General features: G+C 37.1%; 1 protein-coding gene across 1 annotated transcript in view; it reads left to right on the forward strand.

The window, feature by feature from the left end:
* LOC129200318 (RNA binding protein fox-1 homolog 1-like) overlaps positions 1-21,035 on the forward strand; it is a gene marked incomplete at its 3' end in the record, with an annotated part of 64,949 nt that extends 43,914 nt beyond the window's left edge. Inside the window, 2 exon segments of the mRNA XM_054811645.1 lie at positions 11,667-11,799; positions 20,996-21,035. Of these exon segments, the coding sequence (XP_054667620.1) occupies positions 11,667-11,799; positions 20,996-21,035 (173 nt within the window).
* Positions 21,036-22,780: the final 1,745 nt, after the last annotated feature.

The following is a 22,780-nucleotide window of genomic DNA, read 5'->3' on the forward strand; positions in this document are numbered from 1 at the left end:
AATTATATGATATGGGAATTTTGCTTTTTATATTCTCTGTTAAAAACTTAGCAATACTTATATATGACAGACTCATGTAGTATTTTTTTCTTGTGGGTGTTTTGTTTCAGTTCATAGGTGGAGGATAGTTCAGGGCTTTGTTGATATGCATGGAATAAATAAGGAAATTCATAAATACTAAGTATAAATACCACATCCAATGGTAGGATTTAGTTCATTTGAGGACTCATGCTACAGAAATGAAAATTAAGTAAAGCTTGTCTATTTAATATGTCTGTTGAATATCCTTGCTTAGAAGTAGGTTCCTTGGCTTAGGACTGTTAGTGAACTACCTAAAAATGCTGTATGAAACTATTGTCATGGTTCTTGTTTCAGTGAAGACATTTCAGGTTTTATTTTTCCGTGCCATTACTAATGAATTGAAGTAAGACCTTTGACATTTAGATTGTGGGACATTTCCAGTACAGAGAATATTACATGGGGAAAATAAAAATTTAAAGTGTGCTTTTGAGCAGAATCATTAGTGGAAACATTCAGTTTAGAAACTGTGATTCAGTTGATTTTTGTCAGGTTTACTCCATTGCACACATGTAATTACCTGAAAATTATATTGTAATGATGATAGTCTTCTGATAGTATTATCCTGAGACTCCAAGCAAGTGAAGTGTAGGTGCTGCTGGCATTCGGTATATCCTTTTCTGGGTTGTGTACGTAAGACGTGATTGACCGTATTCGATCCAAATGGACTTACGCTTTATTGTAATGACATCAGTGATTACTTTGTTCTGATTTTATTGTTGTAGTTTTTCTTAATTTATTTGTTGTGATGTTACTGTTATTGGTAAGGGAGAGACTGTTTAGTAAGCTTGCCATTTTGAACTGGTATATGGGTCAGGAACAGTTTAAAGAATGAGTATTCATATGGTATAAATAATTTGCCTGTGTTACAGTATTTCTGAATTAAATGTAAAAAGGTTTCTGCAAACTAAATTTTTAATTGGTCTGTTTTCTCTTAAATGAAAATGGAGTGGCAGATGACTTCATCACAATTACAATACGTATTAGTAGACTCTATTTACGTGTTTGTGGTTGTGTCTGCATGTTATTGTTTCATAGGAAAAAGGTAGAGCACCCTGCAAAGGAGTTCTGTGGTCAAGCCAACTTCACCATTGTAGGACTGAGATTCATGACTGAAACAGTGCAAAAATCCTGCCCAAAGGGAAATGTCCATACATTTGAGTAGAGAAATCGCACGTATCATTTCCAGGGTACAAAAACCTCATTACTGAATATTTAAAAGTGTAAAAAATTGAAAAATCATGTATTACTTCCAGAGAAAAATATTGATGTCATCTCTCGCTGAAATGTCTTTAGAAGGTTTTGAAACTGTGTTGGCCCATCGCATTGGACCAGAGGCCATGTTTTGAACACAGTTACTCAAATGTGAATGCAGGGTAATTCCACTGACTTCTAAGTCAGATAGTTATGAAAATAGTACAAAATTAGCGAAATTGAGTAAAATTATATCCATACATCTTATGTTATATTCTTGATTTAAGTACCAACCTTTATAAACTGTAAAGTGAACCTCTTTTGGAGTTTTGGTAGCACTGCCTGAAATTCTTGTTACAACATTTTTTGTGTTCTTTATCACTATTATAATTGTCCTTCTGTAACCGTTTTCAGGCTAACTGTCCTTTAACCTTGTGTCTATCAGTATTTTAAATGGTCACTGATAAGTCACCAGTAAGATGCATTGCAGTTGCCCAGAATCTGTAAATATGGGTTTCATTTCACTCCTGCGAATCTATTTTTAAGTGCCTTGCTGTTTATCCTTACTCTGTTAATCTGCAGTGTGTCTGAACTAGCATGTTTAAGAGTTTCCTGAAGACAGACACATCCTGAATTGGGTGCCACTGACTTGTTTTTTAGCTTATACACCATCCTGCACCTGGATAGTGGGAGATGACTGGAAATGTGTGCATAATATTTTTAATAGTGAATTGTGGAGAGTATCTTTGTCCTTTAGTTCAATTAATAAAAATCATGTTTGACCAAGGACGGTTGGACATCTCACGTGTCTTAACGTAGTGCCTCCCTGTTAATGGAGATAGGGCACTTGGCCACTGGCAGTACTCATGACTAACCCATGGGTTAGGCCGGTAGGATTGCTTGGACTTCTCTCAGTATGCAGCTAAATAGGGAGAATTACATTTACCACTTTTTTTGCATCATGAACTATGTTGTTATTGTACATAGGATCCTTTGTGTAGAGTCCTGTCTGCAGGCTCCTGATGTTTCCTTGGCTTTGCATTCTAGGTGCTGTCTTACTTTCACTAGGTAGGAACATCTCAAGTCATTCTGTCTGTCAGATGTAAAGTTGTTAATTTTGTGGGTTTCAGCTTAGCCTGTAAGATTCGGTTTCAAACAACGACTTTGGTGTCACTCTCCTTCTTGCATTGTGTGACAGTTGTTATTAAGTCATGGCTCTTAAAACCATGCTGTATACAGCAAAATTCTTCAGCCTGAATTTCACAAATAGTAAGTACTCTTGAGGGACTACCATTTGTAATATCTATATGACTCTTTGCACATGCTGTTCTTTGTTTTGACAGTTTTTCTGTTATGGCTTAGATTAGGTTAACTAGCTGTTTTTTTTCCTCAATCACTTCCTGCCTAAATTGTTCCCAACACAACAATGTTCTGACAGTGTTCTTTTTTACAGTTTAATAATTCTGTTGAGTTTTAGTAATCCTTGTGTCATCCAGAAAGAACTTCTTGTCACCACATAATTGACTTGCATAAACATTCAAATTACTAAATTTTGTTATCTCTTTAGTAGCAGTGCTACTCTTCATCTAGTTTTCCACAACAATGTCCTTTTTACTTTGTCTCAGAAACGGTGTTTAGGCTAGACACAGGGGAATTTTTCCATTTGCTTGGAACTTGTAGATGTCCAGCACCCAGGAACACAAGACAAGTTATTGATCAGTTTGATCATCTATATTTGAAGATTGTTCTTTAATTTAAGATCAGATGTGGCTTCTCTGATCTCCTCTGTTTCTTTTCCTTTATGGCCTAGTTGCTTTGTTTGTTTTTATCTACTGAGCTTTTTCTTGTTTGTTAGTAATTTCGTGAAAATTCAACTGTTCTTTGTACATCAATTATTTGTATTCTTTGTAACATCCACTATGCACTGCTCTTATTTTGTTATTAAGTACACCATGAGTAATTTGACCACCAATTATAGCATTTTTTAATCAAAGTTGTAGGTTGATGTAATTACATAACTTTAGCAAAAAATTCTCAATCTGTTCTTTTTTATCCCTCCGCATCCTCCATTTTTTCTGTGGTAGAAGAGAAATCCCTTAATGTCCGAGGGATTCAGGTGGCTGCATACACAGTCTTGTAAAAGAAGGTTGCGATATATGGGAATTTCTGATAACCACAGAATCACCAAAGGACTGAATCTCAGAACGGCCGAGGTTGGAAGGAACCTCTGGAGGTCACCTTGTCCACCCGTCCTGCTCAAGCAGCGTAACCTCGAGCAGGCTGTCCAGGACCACGTCCAAACAGGTTTTGAATATCTCCAAGGATGGAGACTCCACAGCCTCTCTAGGTACCTGAACCCGTGCTCAGTCACCCTCACAGTGAAAAGTTTAGGCAGAAAGATGAGACAGTTTCCAGGTTTTGGCATCAAGATTTTGCTCCAAAGATTATAAATTCCTGGTGGATAATGGTGTCAATATGCGTAGAAACCAATGGCGCTTTGTTTATTGGTATATGAGAGGACATGAAACAAAGGAGGGCAGAGAAAATGAGTAATTCCATATATACTTAAAATAATTATGAGGAAATCTAAGTGTGAATTTGGTACGTGCAAGTCATTGTTGAAATACAGATCAGTTAGATCTGGAAACAAATTTAAGGTAGAGGTAACCAAATAGCAAGTTTTGTCAGAACAGTTACGTGTCTTCCTACAATTTAACATAATAATAAGCACATTAATTAGGAGGTTGCTTTTGATTGAAATATTCTACGTTTTTTGAGTAGGTTTGATTATGTTGGTGATTTGGTACGGAAAAATACAAATCTTATTTTTCATGTGTCTGAGGATGAAATAGTCGAAAGCCGTGTCTTAAGGCAGCTGTCCTCTCTTTCTAGAAACAGTTACGTAATCTTTCAGGGGACACCTTATCATAAAAAGTATCACCAAACGTATGTAAAATTTTGTGCTAATTTGGATTTGACTGGAAACTTAATGCAGTAGTGTTGTGTAAAGGGATTCAATTACAGTGTGCAGTGTTTTGTAAGTAACTGTCTCGCATAAAAAGTTAATTAATCAGAGCTGTGTCAATTTCCTTGTGCCATGTCAATTTGCAGCAAGGTAATTAATCACTAATCGCCCGGCGTGCAGCAAACTAAGGGACAATCCATGAGTCATTTATTGTTATTTTTTTTCAAAATAAATGGCACACAGAGCCATGAAGAAACACATCTTGCCTTTCATAATATTTTTATCGACAGTTTTGCATGTTGTAATAGACTGCAGCAACAAGCAGCTGTAGTTCAATGGAATATGAATATTAAAGAAACAAATGAGAGCAGATTTATAGGCCATTGCTTTTCTGTTATGTCAGTTTTGAGATTACACTGAGCAAATGAACAGTGAAAAATTACTCTTCCATGTGGAGAATGGTGATTAGACTTGTACATTAATTAGAGATTTTTGTTTTCCTTTTCAATGCATTTCAAATGAGAATGTCCTATAAGTAACAGTTTGTCCAAAATGCAGATTTATTCATTCCTAAACAACGGGGTTTAATACTGACATATATTTTTGTACAATAGTAAGGAAATCATTGTTCTTCTAATTTTAAGTATGTGTTTCAAAAAATAAATAGATTGTGAATCAAAGAAATGGAAGGGACTGGTTGTGACCGTATTTGACACATACGGCAGATTTCCGTTTAGTTAATTCACAACTAGATCCCCAGGGATAATCATCTCACAACAGCGACAGGTGAAAAAATGTCTTTTCAGCTTGCTATTTTTAAACATTGCGAACTTTCTAAAGATTTTCTTTTACTCTGAAATTTTAAGAATACATATATAATATAATTTAAGACCCTTTTAACGTTAAAATTTGTGGTAACAGAGCTTAGATTTTACTTGCAGTGCACTTTTGACCGTGTGTTTAAATGCAAAGATCCGCACACATCCTCTTTAACACAGTTTTTGCAATGCTATTAAAGAATGCCAAGTAATACTACTATTACGGGGAAGTGAAAACTCACTACACAGCATCCATTGGGATAAACTCCTGATTCTGTTCCTGAAATCTCAGATAATATCATATAGATTATTCTGCTTAGCCTTTCTCAGCATGTTACCCATTATATCTCTTTGGTTTTAATTTATTGTCCAGCACTTGTGAAGTGTTTCCTCAACAGGGATCCTCCTAAACTATGGGGATAATGTAAATGTGTCTCCCTGCCTTTCTAACAGTTAAACTACATTGCAGTAAATTAGCTATGAACGGATTCAAACATGATGTAGCATTAAAATTCTTCACCATAAAACATTTGAAAACTCTTGATGGCGGATGACCTGACAGTTTGCGCAAAGGAGGAGAGATGAGGAGTGATGAGAGGTAGATTTGTTCATCCATTTTGATGGCACACCTTTTTTTGAGGCATATGGCACTCTCATACAAATTCAAACCGCAGCACAAATGCAAAGAATAATTGCCCATTAAAATGGCTGTATATTTTTATGGCTTTGATACAAAATCTGCCCCCTGTTGTTTTTTGCATCTGCTACTCTTCCATCTATCCCAAAGCTTTAAAACTTTAATACACAGTGCATAACCCTTAAGTATTTTTTACCAGGTTATATTCCTCCTTTTGGGAACTCAAACTTTGTCATTGTTCATTCAGTCTTTGTTTTCTAAGGCATATGTTGAGATATGGTGCCTATAAAGTGCCCCTACCCGTCATGTTCATTTCATAAAAATGAATAAAGCCAATGCTTCTATTACATCTTTTGGGAGAAATGAAGATTTGATTAAATTTCATCTGGGAACACAAAGATTAAGTTCCTCTTCTTTTTCTCATGTTTGTAGTTGTTTTCTATATAAAATTATTTGTTACCTAAATTTTAATGCTATGCTAACATGAATCCTGTTATTTCCAAAGGCCTTTTTATTTCCTTAAATGTTGCAATTTGCTGACCACATTTCATGTTTGAGGTCTAAACTGAAGTTTGATGAAGGAGATACCCTGACAGTGTTTCCATGTTTACAAAGTGTATCCAGAAGAGAGGACTTCTTGGACAATATTCATTGTAATAATACTTTTTTTTTTTTTAAATTTTATCCTCTTAAATATAAAAATAGAACAAATAAGTTTAAAGAAGGAATCTTACCAACATACTGTTCCTAAAAAAATTCATTGAGGCTGTAGTACAAGATGATCTGTATGCTTTTTGATAATTACATTAAGCAAAACCAACGACTTCAACAGCATATATTTTATTCACACTTCTTTTTTTTTAATTTGAAAACGTAAAATTGGAGTTCCACTGTAGGAACTGATTTTTTTTGTTGTTGCCATTGTAGTCCCGTTCATATTTGAATAGCCGAATGAATAACTACAGAATTGATGGGGCTGTTAGATGAGAATGTAAATTGTTTCTCTGCCTTGATATTTGATTATATGTAGTCCTTAGAAAAGTCTCCTTTTTAACCTCATATTGTCACCTCCTATCATCAATGTGTGGGTGGAGAAATCTGCCTTTTTTTTTTAATCACAGATCGGAAGAATTCCAGTCATCAAAGTACTTTGATAAATTTAAAATACTTTTGCTTACAAGTGGATTCAGATTCTTCCCTGCTGAAAGTCAAACACATTTTCAACACCATTATAATAGCATTTTCACTGACTGAGTTTCAGGAGTTGGGCACTGAGGCACTAAGGAAGGTTGACCTACAAACTGTAAGTCATTAAAATCTTTACCCCTCCTGGCTAGTATATCCATTTCTTTTGGGGCTGGTTAATAGTACTTAATGCTTCCTGATGGGAGAGCCCTTTTCATAAAATTGTTTTTATGAAGTCCATTCTTCAGTTGTGTTCTAATGGTGCCACTTCTGCTGGTTATTTTGGGGTGAGGATATTAAAAAGTTGGTAGGAAAATAAATTCTGTGGTTATTACATATTCCTAACCATCTGATTTCTCAGCTGGGCTGAAGTAGCATAATTTTTTTTGCTGAACTCAAATCTAGGGTGACATTATCTTGTTGATTATTTTACCTCTAATCTTAATCTTTAATATTACTGCCTGGAAATAGAAGGCATGTTTTTAGATACTCTGATTTTCAGACTGACCCGTCAATTTTTTGGGATGGATATAATTCTGTTATATGTAAACTCTACAGCTCACTTGATCGTAAGACCTTGCAATGCTACTCTTAGTTCCGTATTGCTCAGGCTTAGTTTCCATCGTGTCTTACCCTCTTCCTGACAGAACTCCAGATCCTTGCTCTACCTTCTCCTAATTGCTTCTACAAGCTTTTTTAGAGTTTTGCTCTACTCTAGGCATTTTATGCTTCATGATTTTATTAAGGAGGCAGTGCAAGGCAAGCATAGCAAAACAGTTAAATTACTTCAGGCTTTTCATTCTAACAGATCGTTTGTGTTGCAGATCCTTTGAAAGTGATAGAAGTCACTGTCTTGTCTTCGTATCTCCCATGAATGCTGAACCTCCATTAGGTGTTCTGGATTTGGTAAACACTTATGGACTGACTCTTCCTGCTATCTCTATCTTCTAGCTTTTTCTCCTCTTTCATAAGAGAAAGCCTTCTTTCTCATAAAAATGTAATAATATTTTAAAAAAATATTTTCTGTTCTTTTTTTATTCATTGATGGGGGCAGTGTGCTTTTCCAGTGACATTTCTTTGTAGAGAACCATTCACTGTCAAAGATTTAAGGTCGGTGGCCCTTCTTGTAATTCTTTTCAAGGTGTGACCACCATGAAGATTAAAGAATATTTAGGATAAATGCTCAATTATTGCAAAATATATATTTTAAAATGTCTGTGTGAGAGCTGGATCGAGTGGTACAATTCAAAGGAAGAAAAAAATGCTCACAAAACACTTTAGGAGTTCATGCTTTCATAGAGATTTATCTTCAGCATCTCCCATACAACTTCTCCACAATTCCGGTTAGTTTTCATCAGATCTATATTTACTCGTTTCTTCTGAAAATCAAGAGATCGGTCTCTTCTTTGCCCACGTGTGTAAGGTGCGCGGCTGTATGGAGGAACTGGTGAGCTAATTTCAAACAGTACCTTCTAGAGCAGAAAGATTGTCTGGGACCCTGAGCCCTTCACTGAAAGAAGACAACTGCTTTCAATACTGCCAAACATAGATGTTAATTACAAATAATTATTTGCTGAGACAGATCCTGGAGCAGGACTTTCCAGACCATATATTGCAAGCCCACAACACTGTTAGATACCTTGCATTGCTTGAGCTTAGACTTTTTTTGAACTGGTTTGGTTTGCTTTGTCACTACTTCTGCTTTTCTTGTGAAAGCGTTTTCTGTCAATGTGTAGAGACCTACAGCTGCACGTGTAAGCAAAGAAGTTGCCCAAACTGCTCAAAGGTTGTCAGTCTTCATTAATTTTTTTGTCAGTGGCTTTTAGCTCAAAGAAATTTCTTTAAATCTTGGTAGTTTGAGTGTCCCTAAAGACTACAGGTTTTTAAAGCTAGCTACAGAATACCAGCCTTCAGGTTTATCATTGAAGATATCCACCATTTCAGATTTCAGGTTTTCCTGGCCAGACTCTCAAGTCCATTTTTCCCCGTTTACTTAAGCAAACTCTTCTCAGCACTGTTTTGTTGTGGGGTTGTTTTTTGTTGTTGGTTGGTTGGTTGGTTTGTTTTTATTTATTTGCATGATTTATTTTGTTTTTAAAGGCACAAATTAACTCTTAAATTACTGGAGAAACTTCTAGAAATGACCATCTAGTAGGTGCAAAGGAGTAATTTTTTTTAATGCAGGCAGACTGCAGCTAAACATTACTCTGATAACAAAGCTGATCGTACTGGATTAGATCAGTTCTGCAGTTAATCCAATACCCTGTATTTGGAAAGGAGCAAAAGCTGGATTGTAAAGGTTGTAAGACTGGAGCTAGTGTGTAGGTATATAGTTCTTAGAACATTCTGTCAGCTTTGTCCGATTTGGAGAGTTTTTGTAAATCAGAAGTGACGTCTTTATACTGTTCCTCTGCAGAGAAATTGTTTGTTCATCCTTTTCAATCATAAACTTTTAAACTTTTAACATCCATAACATCCAGTGGCAGAAAGTTCCATGGCGGCTTAATTAGAGGTTGTGTGAAGAGCCACCTTTTCCCGTATTTTCTCCACTATCCACGATTGTGGAGCTTTGTCATAGCTCCCACAGTCACTTCTTTCTGTGCTGAAGAGTACAAGTCCACTTCATTGTTTCTCTTACCGAAGTAACAGACGTGATCGTAGTTATGATAAGTGGCCATTTAAAATGTATGTTGTGTGCATCACCTAATTTAAGCCGAGACAGGAAGTTTCCAGCTTGTGGCATTTGCAAATACATTCTCTAAGGGACAGAAGTGAACAATGATGCCATGATGTCCAACCCTCGTGTTTTTCTCATGTAGTGCTAATTTTCATCAGTGAAATTTTATTAGAGCATTGCAGCTTTTCTTTATCTGTTAGTATGGGGAGACAGTCCACTCTATCAGAGGAACTACGGCGCAGCCTGTAGATCTCGTTACTGTAACGATTGCTTATATCTTTAGTCCACTGAAGACTATCTTTTACATTTTCACATGCACGTTGTACTTACTTGTATGCAAGACTGTTGATGTTTACTTGAAAATGAAAAGGACAGAAGTTACGTGGTCTGAGCAGTAGGTCATGATTCTAGCACTGCTGTATTTATACTGTTCAATATTCAATGTTGTTGCATATGCAAAAGTACTTGCCGCATCCAAATTTCCAAGTGTATGATAGATATGTTCATTTTCTCCCCAAAAATGGGGGGGTCATGCTTTCCATGACTCTATTTCTTTAAGCCTTCTTAAATGACACGTATTTTTTTTACAGAAAGAGGAATAAAAATACGGTATTTGCACTTTTTAAAAGACTGTTTTCATTTAAGTGCATTGCCATAGGGTTGTTTTATGTTGTATCACAGATATGCAGATCTTTGCAGAATTACTGTACAACCTTTTTGGCAATAAGAAGGACCTAGCAGTAGCAAGGCAGTAATGGAGAAGTCGCCATAATTACAGTATTTTCCTTCATGCATTTAGCCAGCAACATCTACAAGTTGTGAATTTTTCATTTTCTTTTTCAAATTCAAGGTTTCTTTTAAAAATGAATGCTAAAACAGATAAAAGACAAATGCGGATCGAAATAAATTCAGATTTCAGATTTGAAAAACTTACTAGTTTATACATCATTACTTCCATTTGCTTGCTTCTTATTAGGGCTTTGCTAAGCAATATTTATTTCTTTTATCTCTTTATTTACATACTGAAAAATATTCAACACAGTGAAGCACAACTGAAGTAACCTGAGAGCCAACAGAGCTGGATTTGATTTTTTTTCTGTCTCACATTTGGAATTAACTCCAAAATACCTGTTCTAACAGGACGGAAATATACGTACAAAAGAGAAATGAACTAATGAAGTATAAGTTAAAAAAAAATAGCAGAGAAAGTAAAGTGGAAAGCTTCCCTTTTATTTTTCAATTAAAAATTATGAAAAGAGAAGTTTTGCAGACGTTTTACAGAAAAAAACCCCAGACCTCTAAGTAGTACTATATTACTGTTCAATTTCTGATTAAAATATTTTAAGTCTCACATAGATTGGTAATCAATGTTTACACTTAGTTGCAATGATAATATAAAAATATCTTAGTTAATTTCTTTTTTACATGTCTAAATTTTTCTATTGGGTCTGAATATTATCTGAATTCATATAGGTATTTCCAAACTACGCAACTCTTGCCTTTGAAGAAATAACAAGTACTGTTATGGACAAAGTACACCCCCAAAATCCGAGAAAACTCTTGCTCTGTCTTTCTTTCCCGTGGTACACAATTAAGGCTGAGTTACTAATCAACTTTGGAACAAAAGTAAAGCTCTGCTAGATTGGTAAAATCACTGGATAATTTAGATCGCTGGAGGTCTCCTCATCTAACGTCTCACCTCCACTCAAATCGGGTGCCTTTTGAAGGCAGATGCAATAGCGTGATGGCAGTGTCTCTGGTGATATAAATTTGAGCCTGAACCGGGTGACCTGGACCTCAGGAGTCTCCTGGTAGCAGTGTTGGCTAAAAGAGTCAATATTGTTTTTAATAATGAGTGTCTTCTGCGAGAATCAGAGCCACCTGTGATGCTGCCATCTGAATTCCCGCTTTGCTGTCTCCTGCTTACATACCAAGATGTTGTGTAAAAAGCTGAGGCCTCTGGTTAAAAGACTAATAATTTACTTATTTGGCAACTCCCTCATCCGGGTATAGGCAAGCTTTAATACAAGCGCAAACACGCTAGTACATTACCCGTGGTTTGCAGCACTAGATTGATCTGAATATTTTACATCCCTCTTCTTTTCTTCGCAGTGCCAGGATTTCCCTACCCTGCTGCAACTGCAGCTGCTGCTTACAGAGGCGCACATCTAAGAGGCCGAGGTCGCACGGTGTACAACACGTTTCGTGCAGCAGCCCCCCCCCCTCCAATTCCAGCCTACGGCGGGTAAGGAGATCGGCCTCGTTTACCTGTTAGCATGAATCTCCAAAGGCTACGAAGCGTTTGTGACTGTGGTGCATGCTGATGGTGTCCCGCCGCAGAAACCAGTGCAGCATGCAGCCGATGCCGGTGCTGGAAGTGGTGCACCTTGCGCGGAGTATTGAAAAATGACTGTAATTTGTGCTGCCATGGTTGGTGGCCTTAAGCATTTCAGATGTCACATATTGTTATGTAAATGCTCTTAGAAACTGAATGCTTTGGAACAGAGAAATTGGCTCAGCTAAAGATATATTTTTGATGATTGCAAACATCTGGTTATTAAGGAGGTTGGATCAAGTTAACTTCTTTTTCTTCAAATCATCCACTGAAAGTTGTCTCTGGACCTTGAAGGCTTAATGGTGTAATTTTTTTATTATTTTATTTTACTGCAGTATGTTTAGTTATTCTAGTTGACATCTTTACCACGATAGAAATACGGGGTGCTTCTCTCAGGGCCATGTGTTTTTCAGTACATTTGCTTAAATAATACCTTACGATTTAACTGTCAGTGACCTACATCTACTAAAACCAAGTAGTAAACTAAGGAACAAAGGAGAGAAATTCATAGTAGTAATTTCCAGAAACTCGATAATCTGTTATTTCAGAAGATTGGTTTTTTAGGTATATCTTTGAGGGAAAGAAGGAAGAAACAAATTCTTCAGTAGCTCTGTGAATGCTGACACAGAAAGGTTTTGTATGCTGCGTATGCTATTTAAAAGCCCTAACATTGTTGAAAGATTTTTCAGCTATTAAGAAATTGGGACGTTTGGAAGATCAGAAAACTTAGCAGATCCCAGGCCAGAACAGTATTTTGTCATAAAAATTTGAAGTAAACGTGCCACTACCTTTCTGTAGAGCAACCAAAGCTTTGTGAGAAAGGGGCAGGAAGGGTTTGCAAAGTCTTTGAGCGAAGGTGATCGATCTGTTTGCCCTCGCTAAAATCCTGTCCCGCAGCTCAGCTGCTCTCCCTGAGGACATCCCCTGTGGACAAGGGAGCTTGCAGCACCGGGCTGTGCTGTGACCCTGACCTCCTGCTTGGTTGCGGTGGAAGATGGGTGCCCTTCACTGCTTCCCTCCGTTTCTCGTGAAGCCTTTGTTCTATTAAGCCAAAAGGCAGCTCTTTTTCTAGACAAGTTTGCTGATCTAGTCAGTCAGCAATTCACCTAGATTTTTGGGGATATTTAGGACAGGCACTGTGACCATTCCTTCACATTGGGCAGTCATCACCTCAGAGAAGTAAGAAGTTCTAACAAGGAATATACAAACGATGCCACAGAATCAGGTTATTTTGTAAATGTATATTCTATTTTTTTCATTTAAGTATTTTGCGTAGTTTAATAAGCAAAATAATAAATTAATAAGCAAAGCAATATTACTGCTACTGGAGGAAGACACCATGAGTTTTGAAGATTGCCTGAGTTACCTTTGGACAAGGATGGTGTCCCACCAAAGTTATCCTACTGTTGCCCAGACTCTCCTTTGGAGTTAGTCCACGTATTTGTACGTGGCAATGATAGGAGTAAGTTTTTAATCTGAATGTCTCAGCTACAAAATGGATACTGCATATGAAGTAGACTCTTTCCATCTCAACTTAGTTTAAAAAGAAATTCTTAAATTTGAGCACAGTGTACAAAATGTAGCGAGAGAACAACATGGGTTATTACCAGTTTTATGATGTAATGAACATAATACCTTAGTTTAATACAAAGTCATAAAGTAATATAAGAAAATATGTACCAGCTATGTGGGATATAGTCTTTTAATTGGACAATACTTTTTTTTTGTTAGTATTTGCAAAATGAGTAAATACTTTCAGACCAGTAAATAACTTAAATTTGCTTTAATTTAAGGGGCCACATGTGGGTGCTCTGTGTGTGTATGTGTGTTATATAAATTTTTATAGTTTAGTTAGTACAGTGACTCAGCAGGAAGAATTAAATTTCCAAGTGCAATACATATATACTCTCATGCAATTGTATGGCTTACTTTCAGCATCTTTAGGTAGTGAGATATCTAAGCGCTGTGAACTCCTGTAGTAAGTTAATGCAGGTTCAGCAGTGTTTCAGAACTGGGTTCCAAGAAGTCAGCTCAGCACTCCTACATTCTTCTGCAGGATGGTTGGACAGATGTCACCTGCTACCTTCATGACCTGTCCTTAAAGCTGACTTCACAGGGAGCCGTGCATTGCATCATTCAGAAGTCACATCATCTCATTGTTCTGATGACTTCTTGCTGTCTGAGATGAACTCTTGGTAATCTAGGGCTCTCCTTGCCAGTCAGTATGTTTTCTAACACAATTTGACTCTGCAAAAGTTGTCAATTAGTAAGCTTTGTCTTAATTTAGACAGGTCTTAATTCAGATAGTAGGTTTAATTTTCTCCATCCACCTGTGCTTTATAATAAGACACTGCTTTCCAATGCACAAAACGAATTTCTAACTTTTATAATTCATGGGTCAGTGCAGAAATAATACATACCTCCACTGCACTGCTCCACAGCTAGATTAATAAAGCTTTATTCTGAAATAACTTCTTTGGCCTAGTGTATTAGATCTTGTGCTAGTAACTTCACTGATACAATAGTACAATTTGGAATTTCGTTGTAATGCTTTGTTCTGTGCTCACCCATTATGTACTCTGACCTATCAAAGAAGCAAAAAGGAATTTTCCTCAGAAAAAAATCCTTAATCAATGAAAATAAATTCTAAGAATGTGGTTTTCAGTCACAATGGGAGTAGGTTTCAAGGAAAATTACCGAGATAATAAAGAGATCACAGAGAATGAATCAGCTTACAGAAAGAAGCAAACAACTTGGAGTATCATTTATTGATAAGAAAAATGGAAAAAGCTTTGAATGCTATTTTGCAATTAATTTAGTAGCAATTTCTCATTTTTCACTCAAGGAAGGAGCCCAGCCTTAGAGCCAAGCAAGCAGTTTCATACTAAAATATTTTCAATCATTAAAAAAAAAAAAAAGACATTTATTTTGTATAATGACAGATATAATTGTAGTTATGAATTTACATGAAATTCCACCAATGTTTAGTTAGAAAAATACTACTTTTCTTTTTAAAGAAGAACCCACATGTAAGTGAAAAATATAAAACTGAAGTTTGAAATTACCTTTTTCTTTTTTTTATTAGTAGAAAGCTTATAACTGCAATAAAATATAATACTCGATCTGAAATAATCTTCTTCACACTTACTTGTTTATATTGCAAAATTTCGGAACTGAAACTGAATTATTTTACTTTAAATTTGGAAATCAGCTGTAAATCGAAGAAGATGTATTTCTCAGACTCGTCTGACACACTGCTCAGCAGGGTTTAGCTCAGCAGCGCTGTCTCGGGATTCCCCGCTCTGTAACAAACCCTTCTTTCTGCTCAGCCTCCCTCCAGTCGGAGGCGGTTGTTCTTCACTGCTGTCCTGGTTGATACCGACTGTGACCTTTTCTTAGAAACTGTTTGTCGACAAAGATGAGAAATAGAAGCGTGTCGCAGGCTGTAAGGAAATCTAGAGGATCTTGTGGTCGGTAGGCAAATCAGGGTAGTGTGATTCGCGTGGAAAGCGCTCTTCTGCTGTGCCTCAGTCACTGGGAAACAGCAAATGCGGCACCCTTTGCTAAGTCTGAGGAAAACTGTTGATTATAGCCCTATTAAGGCCATTGTTTTCTTATAAATCGAAGAGGAGCAATGAAATCAGTTTCCTGAGATACACAGCACTACATAAATAATTAATGGCTCCTTTACTTATGAGCGAGGCTTTTCACTAATTCCTGGAGATAGTGTCTTGTTTATTAGCTCATGGAAAAGACTTCGGTTTTGGCATCTGTGGCATCATTTCTAATGCCTTGAAATACTATAATGTGTAGCTTACTCATAACTTTCTATGTATAATTCATGTGTGTACCATAATAACCTACTGAAAGTGAAATGAGGGAGTAAAGCTTCATGTGTGTGAGAAAACCGAACAGGGAAATGTGAAGAGTATTGCACGGAGAGCTCAGCTTCAACACTGTGCTGCAGGATTTGAGCTTTCTACGTCTTTGACCTTTCCTGCAGGCTTCTCTCTGGGTGCGAGGTAGTGTTTTGTACAAAATAATTTTTAAACGATTAAAAAGAAAAAAGACATCACTATAAAAACCAAAACCAATGTTGTCTTGGCTTGACCCGTGTCTTTCTAGGATTATCTATTTTAGTGACCAAGCGCCTACTAATGATGTAAGAAATGTCCTAATAAAGCAGAAGCTACTAATAAAGGTACTCTTATGACAGATTTTGGATGCAGTTGGCAATATTTACAGAAGCAGGTTTTGTTCCCTTTGGCAGACTCCTGAAAGCAGGTGATCTGATTGTGCTCCCCGTAATTGCTTTTGAACTCTGCAGCAACTGGTAGCTCAGCATTCTTGAAAATCATTCACCAAATAGTAAAACATCCTGAGTATGATGCTCCATCTTTATACTGCTGTCCAGAAAAGCCAGTGTCACGGTGTATCTGGTAGTATAGCAGGCAGTAGTGGTAGATAGCGGTACTGGTAAAACTGATGAGAAGCTGTTCTCTTCCAGCATCATTTGCCTCAAGTTCTTCACAAATTTACTGTGTGATGACTCTGTCTTTCCATCTCTCCTCCGCTCCTTCCGTTTCTGATGATGCTAACAGAGAATTAGCTTTCAGTCTGTATCTCCACTGCTGGTGTCTTTCCTGGGACAATGGGATAACAATATGCTTTTTTTCTCTTTGAAAAGAATAGTAATAAAAAACCCCAACCCTAAATAAAATTGTGAGGTTGGGGATTGTGGAGGAGAAGTAACAGAGACTACTCAGAAACTATTCCTCCTTGTTAAGAAGTTTTGAAGTGCTACTTTCTAACTGATTCAAAATGAAAAAGAAGCTTTATTTTCCAACACCTTATTCTGAATTTAAGAAGGAAGGATAATTAATATAAGCTACTACATCTACTAGGGTGATTATGGGTTTTTTTCCCCAATACATTTCTTGGGGCTCACAGAAACTTCCCCTTAGTTTGGACTCCGCTTTGTACATACGTGTAACTAACTGTTAGAACAGTAGATGTGCTTTGCCAACGCGTAGTGATTTATGTCTTCCAGCTTTGTTCTCTGCAGCAATGCCCTCAATTAATTTCCCAAAGCAGACAGTATAACTTGTTTGGGGCAGCCAGTGTGGAAACTGGAAAGACAAGGACCCGGAATTAGAGAACATTCTAAACAGTTGAATCAGCCTCATGCAAGAGTTTCAGTTCTGTATGTACAACAGGGAAGCTGTGTTATTAGAGTGTTGAAAGGTGTTACTTTAATCTGTCTTGCCTTTGGTTTATTTTAAATAAGGTTGTAGTTGCCTCTCTTCTGTTATTTGTTTCATGAAGGATTCATATCAAAGGTGATTTCTGAGACCAAAAACTGGAAAATATGTGCAGGACAGCGAAGGTGATCTACCAGCAACCAGAAAACAGAACTGTTGTTCCTCAGGTGCTTTCTCTTAGTTGTGACGGAGGGGAAATAGTGAACTAGAACCATGATTCTGTTGCAATGAATGAAATCATGATTGTCATGCCTGTTTGTTACCCCGAATCAATCACTCCGTGCACTTAATCTGCCTTAGGTTATTTATGTTAACTTGTACAGATTGTGTGTGTGGCTGAGGGCCATATATACTCAGCTGCTGTGAAGTTACTGAGCTCAGGTTTGTGCAGTCAAGAACTGTCTTCTTATGTCATTGATAGATTATTCAACCCAATCCTTTTGAAAGATGAGGATAGAAAAATGATAATGAAGACAGATGTAGTCCTCCCAGGATATTGTGAAGGTGGAATCTAAACTAGTAAAGAGTTTGTCTTAATATAGTTACAAAAATGATTATAAGACACAGCAACTAAAATAAAGCAGCTAAAACCATACAAAGGAGATGTGTAATAGTTGGTGAGAAAACAGATTTATGTTTATAGAAGAATAATTTTTGATATTCTGTTGTTTAGATGCACAATTTCTTATTGAATCAAATTTCTCTCTTTTCTGAGTTTTCCCAGCACAATAAAATCATAAAATACAACTGAATAAGTCCCTCAAATTTGTTGTTCTTATTTGAATGCCTCCAGGTAGCACATTAACATATCATCCATTCCTGGGTGAGGTAATTCAGATTTCAGTAGCGTGGCTATTTCCAGACCCTGTGTTGGTTTACAGGGAACTCAAAATTTATCTGTCTGCCAAGACCATTTTTTGAATGTAAAGTATAAAAGGAGCTGTGGTGAGATAGGTCCCTGTGTGATGCATTCAGTCTCTTCCCATGCTTGAGACTTATCGTCTGTTTTCTGCCTACAGCTTCAGAGAGAGAAAAGGGGATGATAAGCCAAGCAAATTATCCTTTGGAAAATTATATACTGAAGGAGAGAAAAGCACAAGAGCAAAACATAGCTCTTGGTGTTTTACACTTTGTCCCTCTGATGAAGGGTGCTGTTAGAAAATACATTTGACTCCACTGGTAAGATTGAGTCACAGGAGTCAACGAATGACAAGGACAGTGAGTAGAGAAAATGTTCTCTGAAAAATCTATGAAAGTGTGAAGGATTACTTTTTTTGAAACTTCAAAAGAAGCAGAAGGTCTCATATTTAACATCACTATCATTTTACAGGACCATATGGAGGAAATAAGATGAAATCAGCTGATATCTTTTCATAGTGCATGTTATGCTCATTTGCCTGATTCTGTCACTTCATCTTAATACTGACCAAGTTTAATGACAGAGTCATGCATTCACGTCTCATTTTAGCGTTGGGTACTTCTTTGGCTATTTATCAAGCAGTTGCACATTTAGAGCTCTAAGTTTCTGTCTGGCCCTGACGGAGCATTATGTGTGAAAGGAAGGCCCAGGGGAATGAAGCGACCTATCCAAGGTTGCAGCCATCTGCACTCGGGAATTCAAAGGGTGCCAGCCCCTGTCCATCTTGCAACATCTCCACTGTATAGCCACAGATTGCCAAGAGGAAGGAGAAAAAGGTCCCCTTTCTGACACGTACTCTCTCAAAAGCGTTATTTTCTGAATAGCGATGTTTAATAGTAATTGAAAGTAGTACGTTTTACTGTACTGTGGTGGGTTGACCTTGGCTGGCTGCCAGACCCTCACCCAGTTCCCTCTCATTCCCCTTCCTCAAGAGTGAAGGGGGAGCAAGTAAGACGGAAAAGCTCTTGGGCTGAGATAAAGACAGGGAGATTGCTTACCAATTACCATCACGGGCAAAAGAGGCTTGACTTGAAAATTAATTTCCTTCATTGCCTATTAAAATGCAGTTGGATGGTTAGAAACAAAGACAGAACCTAAACCACTCCCCACCCGTCTTCCCAGGGTCAACTTCACTCCTTCATTCCCAACCCCTCCACCTCCTCCCAGCACAAGTGGCGCAGGGATGTGAGGAACTGGGGGTTGCGGTTGTGGGGCCTCCGTCTTCAGTAAACTTTGTATCATCTGTCTGTCGTCTCATAAAACTCCTGCGTTGTTCATGATTGCATACTTCTACCTCATGGTCATGTGGAATGTTTCATTTCTTACGTGCAAACAGGTATGAGAAAAACATGGAATATTTTAAAATAATCAGAATATCAAAACCAAACCAAAGGTACGCTACAATGTAAATAGCGAGCTGTCTGAAAGCTACCAATGTAGTAGTTCAGGTTTAGCATATTTTGCTCTGCAGACATAATAAATAGAAAAATACACGAATAAAGGTCTGACCTCAGTGAAGCAAATAGCAGAGACTGATTTAAGTGGAGCCGAGTTTTCACACATTATTATTCTATAGCACAGTTTTATTTATCAGTGTGGTTTTATCAATGTGGTTTGTGTGCATGTGTGCATATTTATGATTTTCTCAAGTGATTCTGACTTAGCCACATACCAGCTCGGGCCTGTGGGTTTTGGTCATTGACCCCAACAGATCACTTCTAGTTCTGACATGAAGATTCTCGTTGGAATTGAAAACAGCTTAGGCTAGCAACTTGGTAATAACTATTATTCCCAGATGATAATATTCCTAAATTGAAAATATTGTTGCAAAAACCCCATTATGTGCTCTCATATTTAGCTCTTGAAACAGCTTGGGTTGATTTGGATATTGGAAATACCCATTTTAAGTCGCAGAACTTCCAAATGAATGTAAAATTGTGGGACTTACGTAATGTGTGTAATTGGTAGGCCACTGTTGTGTAGTTCCAATTTTATTTAGTGTAATCATTTAAACCATATTTGTCATGCTGTGTCATTTATCCTGAAGGGCTTAGAATCTAAAATTTGAACTATTTACACTGATGATTTATCTGAGCTGAAATGCAGCAGTCTCTGGGTTAACTGTTAACAGCAATACAACAATACTACATTTTTTCAGATTAGTAGTAGTAACGTATCCAGCCAAAACTGCAGGGGAGCTCAGAACCATTGACATGTTCACCAAAGTTGCAAAATGATAAAGTGAGGAAGGTTAATACTTTTTTTAATAAGAATAACGCCGTGACGTTCTTAACAGACCTGTTGTTGCTGTCGGAACTGTGTATCACGCCAACAATGCAGTACCTATGAATACTCTCGTCTCTCTGTACACTGAGGTATTGAGATTTGACCAGATGGGTAGAATACCACCAGTATAATTCTTTCATACATTACTCTCACCATATAAACCTATGCTTTGTTTTGTTTTCCATCGAAGTAATGACAACTACTGCTTTGTTTCAGAGGGTTGATATAATTGCGGGACAAAAAGTAGTAGTTCAAGAGCTAGCGTTTCATTAATGTATTAAAACTGATTGTAGGATTGGCCCACTGAAAATTTGTATAGAAAAAATGCTGCCAATATGTGATTTCTTAAAAAACAAACACAAACGGAAAAAAACCTCTCAAAACCTTATCAAAAGTATTTTCCAATCCTGCCATGCTTTGCCTCTCTGACAAATTGGCGTACTTTAGAAGATGTTGTATTCGGTACAGTTTCACTTCTGATAATTACTACCAACCTCCTTAACCAATGTGAAGAGTGCCTTCCTTCCCCCCTCCCTCTGTTCTTGTGACAAGACTAACCTCAGCTGTGCAGGGGTTGGTGGCATTTGCATGTGGAAATGCACTAATATGGATGTTTTTCTTTGTGTGTGCATCCTTGCAGTGTTGTATACCAGGATGGATTTTATGGTGCAGACATTTATGTAAGTATTCATTGATGTGCATGCTGTCCTTGTACATTACCAGAGTCATTCTTTTTACAAGTTTGCTGCCTAGCTTGACTCTGTTTTGTCTATTTACCATCCCTTGCCTGTCAGAAAGAATTGAGAAGAATATCTCTCACATTGGAAGACCTTTCTGTTCATTACATCTATCATTGTTCAGTGGAGCTGAATTAACTCTTCAATCAAATGCTGAATGAATGCAAAAAGATGTGAAAAATGTGTGTGCGTGTGTGAAGGGGTGTCTCCCTTCAAAATTGAAGTTCAAAGAAAAAATAAAACCAAAGCAGAAACCTTCTTCTGCAAATCCCCAAAAACTCATTTAAAAAAAACAAGGCAAGCTGAATATTATTAATAACTGAAGTATGAAAACACTTTATGAAGAGATGTAGATTTCCCAAATGCAGGCAACATTGGTTACACGCAAGTGCCATGGTGATGGTAGAGCTTAATTACGTAGTAAGTTGAAGATACGGCTGTGTATTGTCTGTAATCTGAGTAGACTTCCATCTGCTCTTTTAAAATCCACTTGTTTGGATTTAAATGAAATGAGTAGAGACTGCTCGTGGTGTAAGAAGTGGTTATATTTGTTAGTAAGGATTTGTAGCCCTGGATCCTTTTTTACCTCCTTCACCTCATTGGTCACCAATTTCCTTTCCAATAATATTTTTTTAAGTTTCTTACTGACCCTGAAGTTTTTATCTGGGAGGTGTACAAAGACCCTATTTATATATGCGTATGCAAGAGCTTTCAGGTGGTTGAGGCTGAATTTCACACTTCGAAAAGAATTAATTCTTATACCCTATGTTCACAGGCTTTTTTTTTTTTTTTTAATGTGTAGATGTAAACTGTGTTACTGATACTCCAGTAATCTTCTACCTTTGTTATTATTTTGATAAAGCAATCTGGTTCTAAGTTACAGGTATCATCTTTATTTCACCAGACAGCTTTATCTAACCTACTTGTACTTCGGTTGTACTGTCTCTGTTGAGATACAGAGAGATGGATGAGTTGAAATTGGTATGAATATTAAAAATTCAATAGGTAGTGCTAGAAAACATTCCTTGTATTCATTATCAGCAATCCTTTAGAACTATTTCCAAGGGAACAGATCTTTTTAAATAAGTTTTATGTAAAGAAGGAAAACAATTTGAATTTATGGGTTTTGTTTTTCTGATAGGGCTAGAAAGAGGCTTATACTTATCTGAAAGTTCATTTGTGTAGTTTAAAAAATGTATTTGAAATAAAATAGCATGGGTTAAATTTCTCTTCCTATGTACTGAAGTACTTAGTGATGTTATCAGTAACATATTGTTTACAACACATGAGAATCGCCCATTTGCCAGAGGCTTACTCAAGTGTAGTATGCTGCTTTAATCTCACCTGAACACATTGCTGCTGAATTTTTGAGCTACATAGGATACGTGGTACAGTGTGGAGTTCCTTCAAGTGTGGTTTCCAATTTTCGTATTTCTTCAGACTGTCAAAAGAATGTGACATCCATTTTGCTCAGTTTACAAACCTGAAAATCTGAAAGGCAACAAGACATCTTTCTCAGGATTGCTTAACGCGATAGTCTAGGTGGGAACTAAACGTTAAGGGAACAGTGTGTGGGTTTGGAACCCACTGCTGCTGAAAAGCAGGAATATCTCTTCTGATGATTGACAATGCTATTTTTAGGTGGCCTCACACCCTCTCACAGACTTGAAAATTTTGTTTCCAAATAA

Source organism: Grus americana, unplaced genomic scaffold, assembly GCF_028858705.1.
Source record: "Grus americana isolate bGruAme1 unplaced genomic scaffold, bGruAme1.mat H_46, whole genome shotgun sequence".
In the NCBI taxonomy this organism is placed as follows: Eukaryota; Metazoa; Chordata; class Aves; order Gruiformes; family Gruidae; genus Grus; species Grus americana.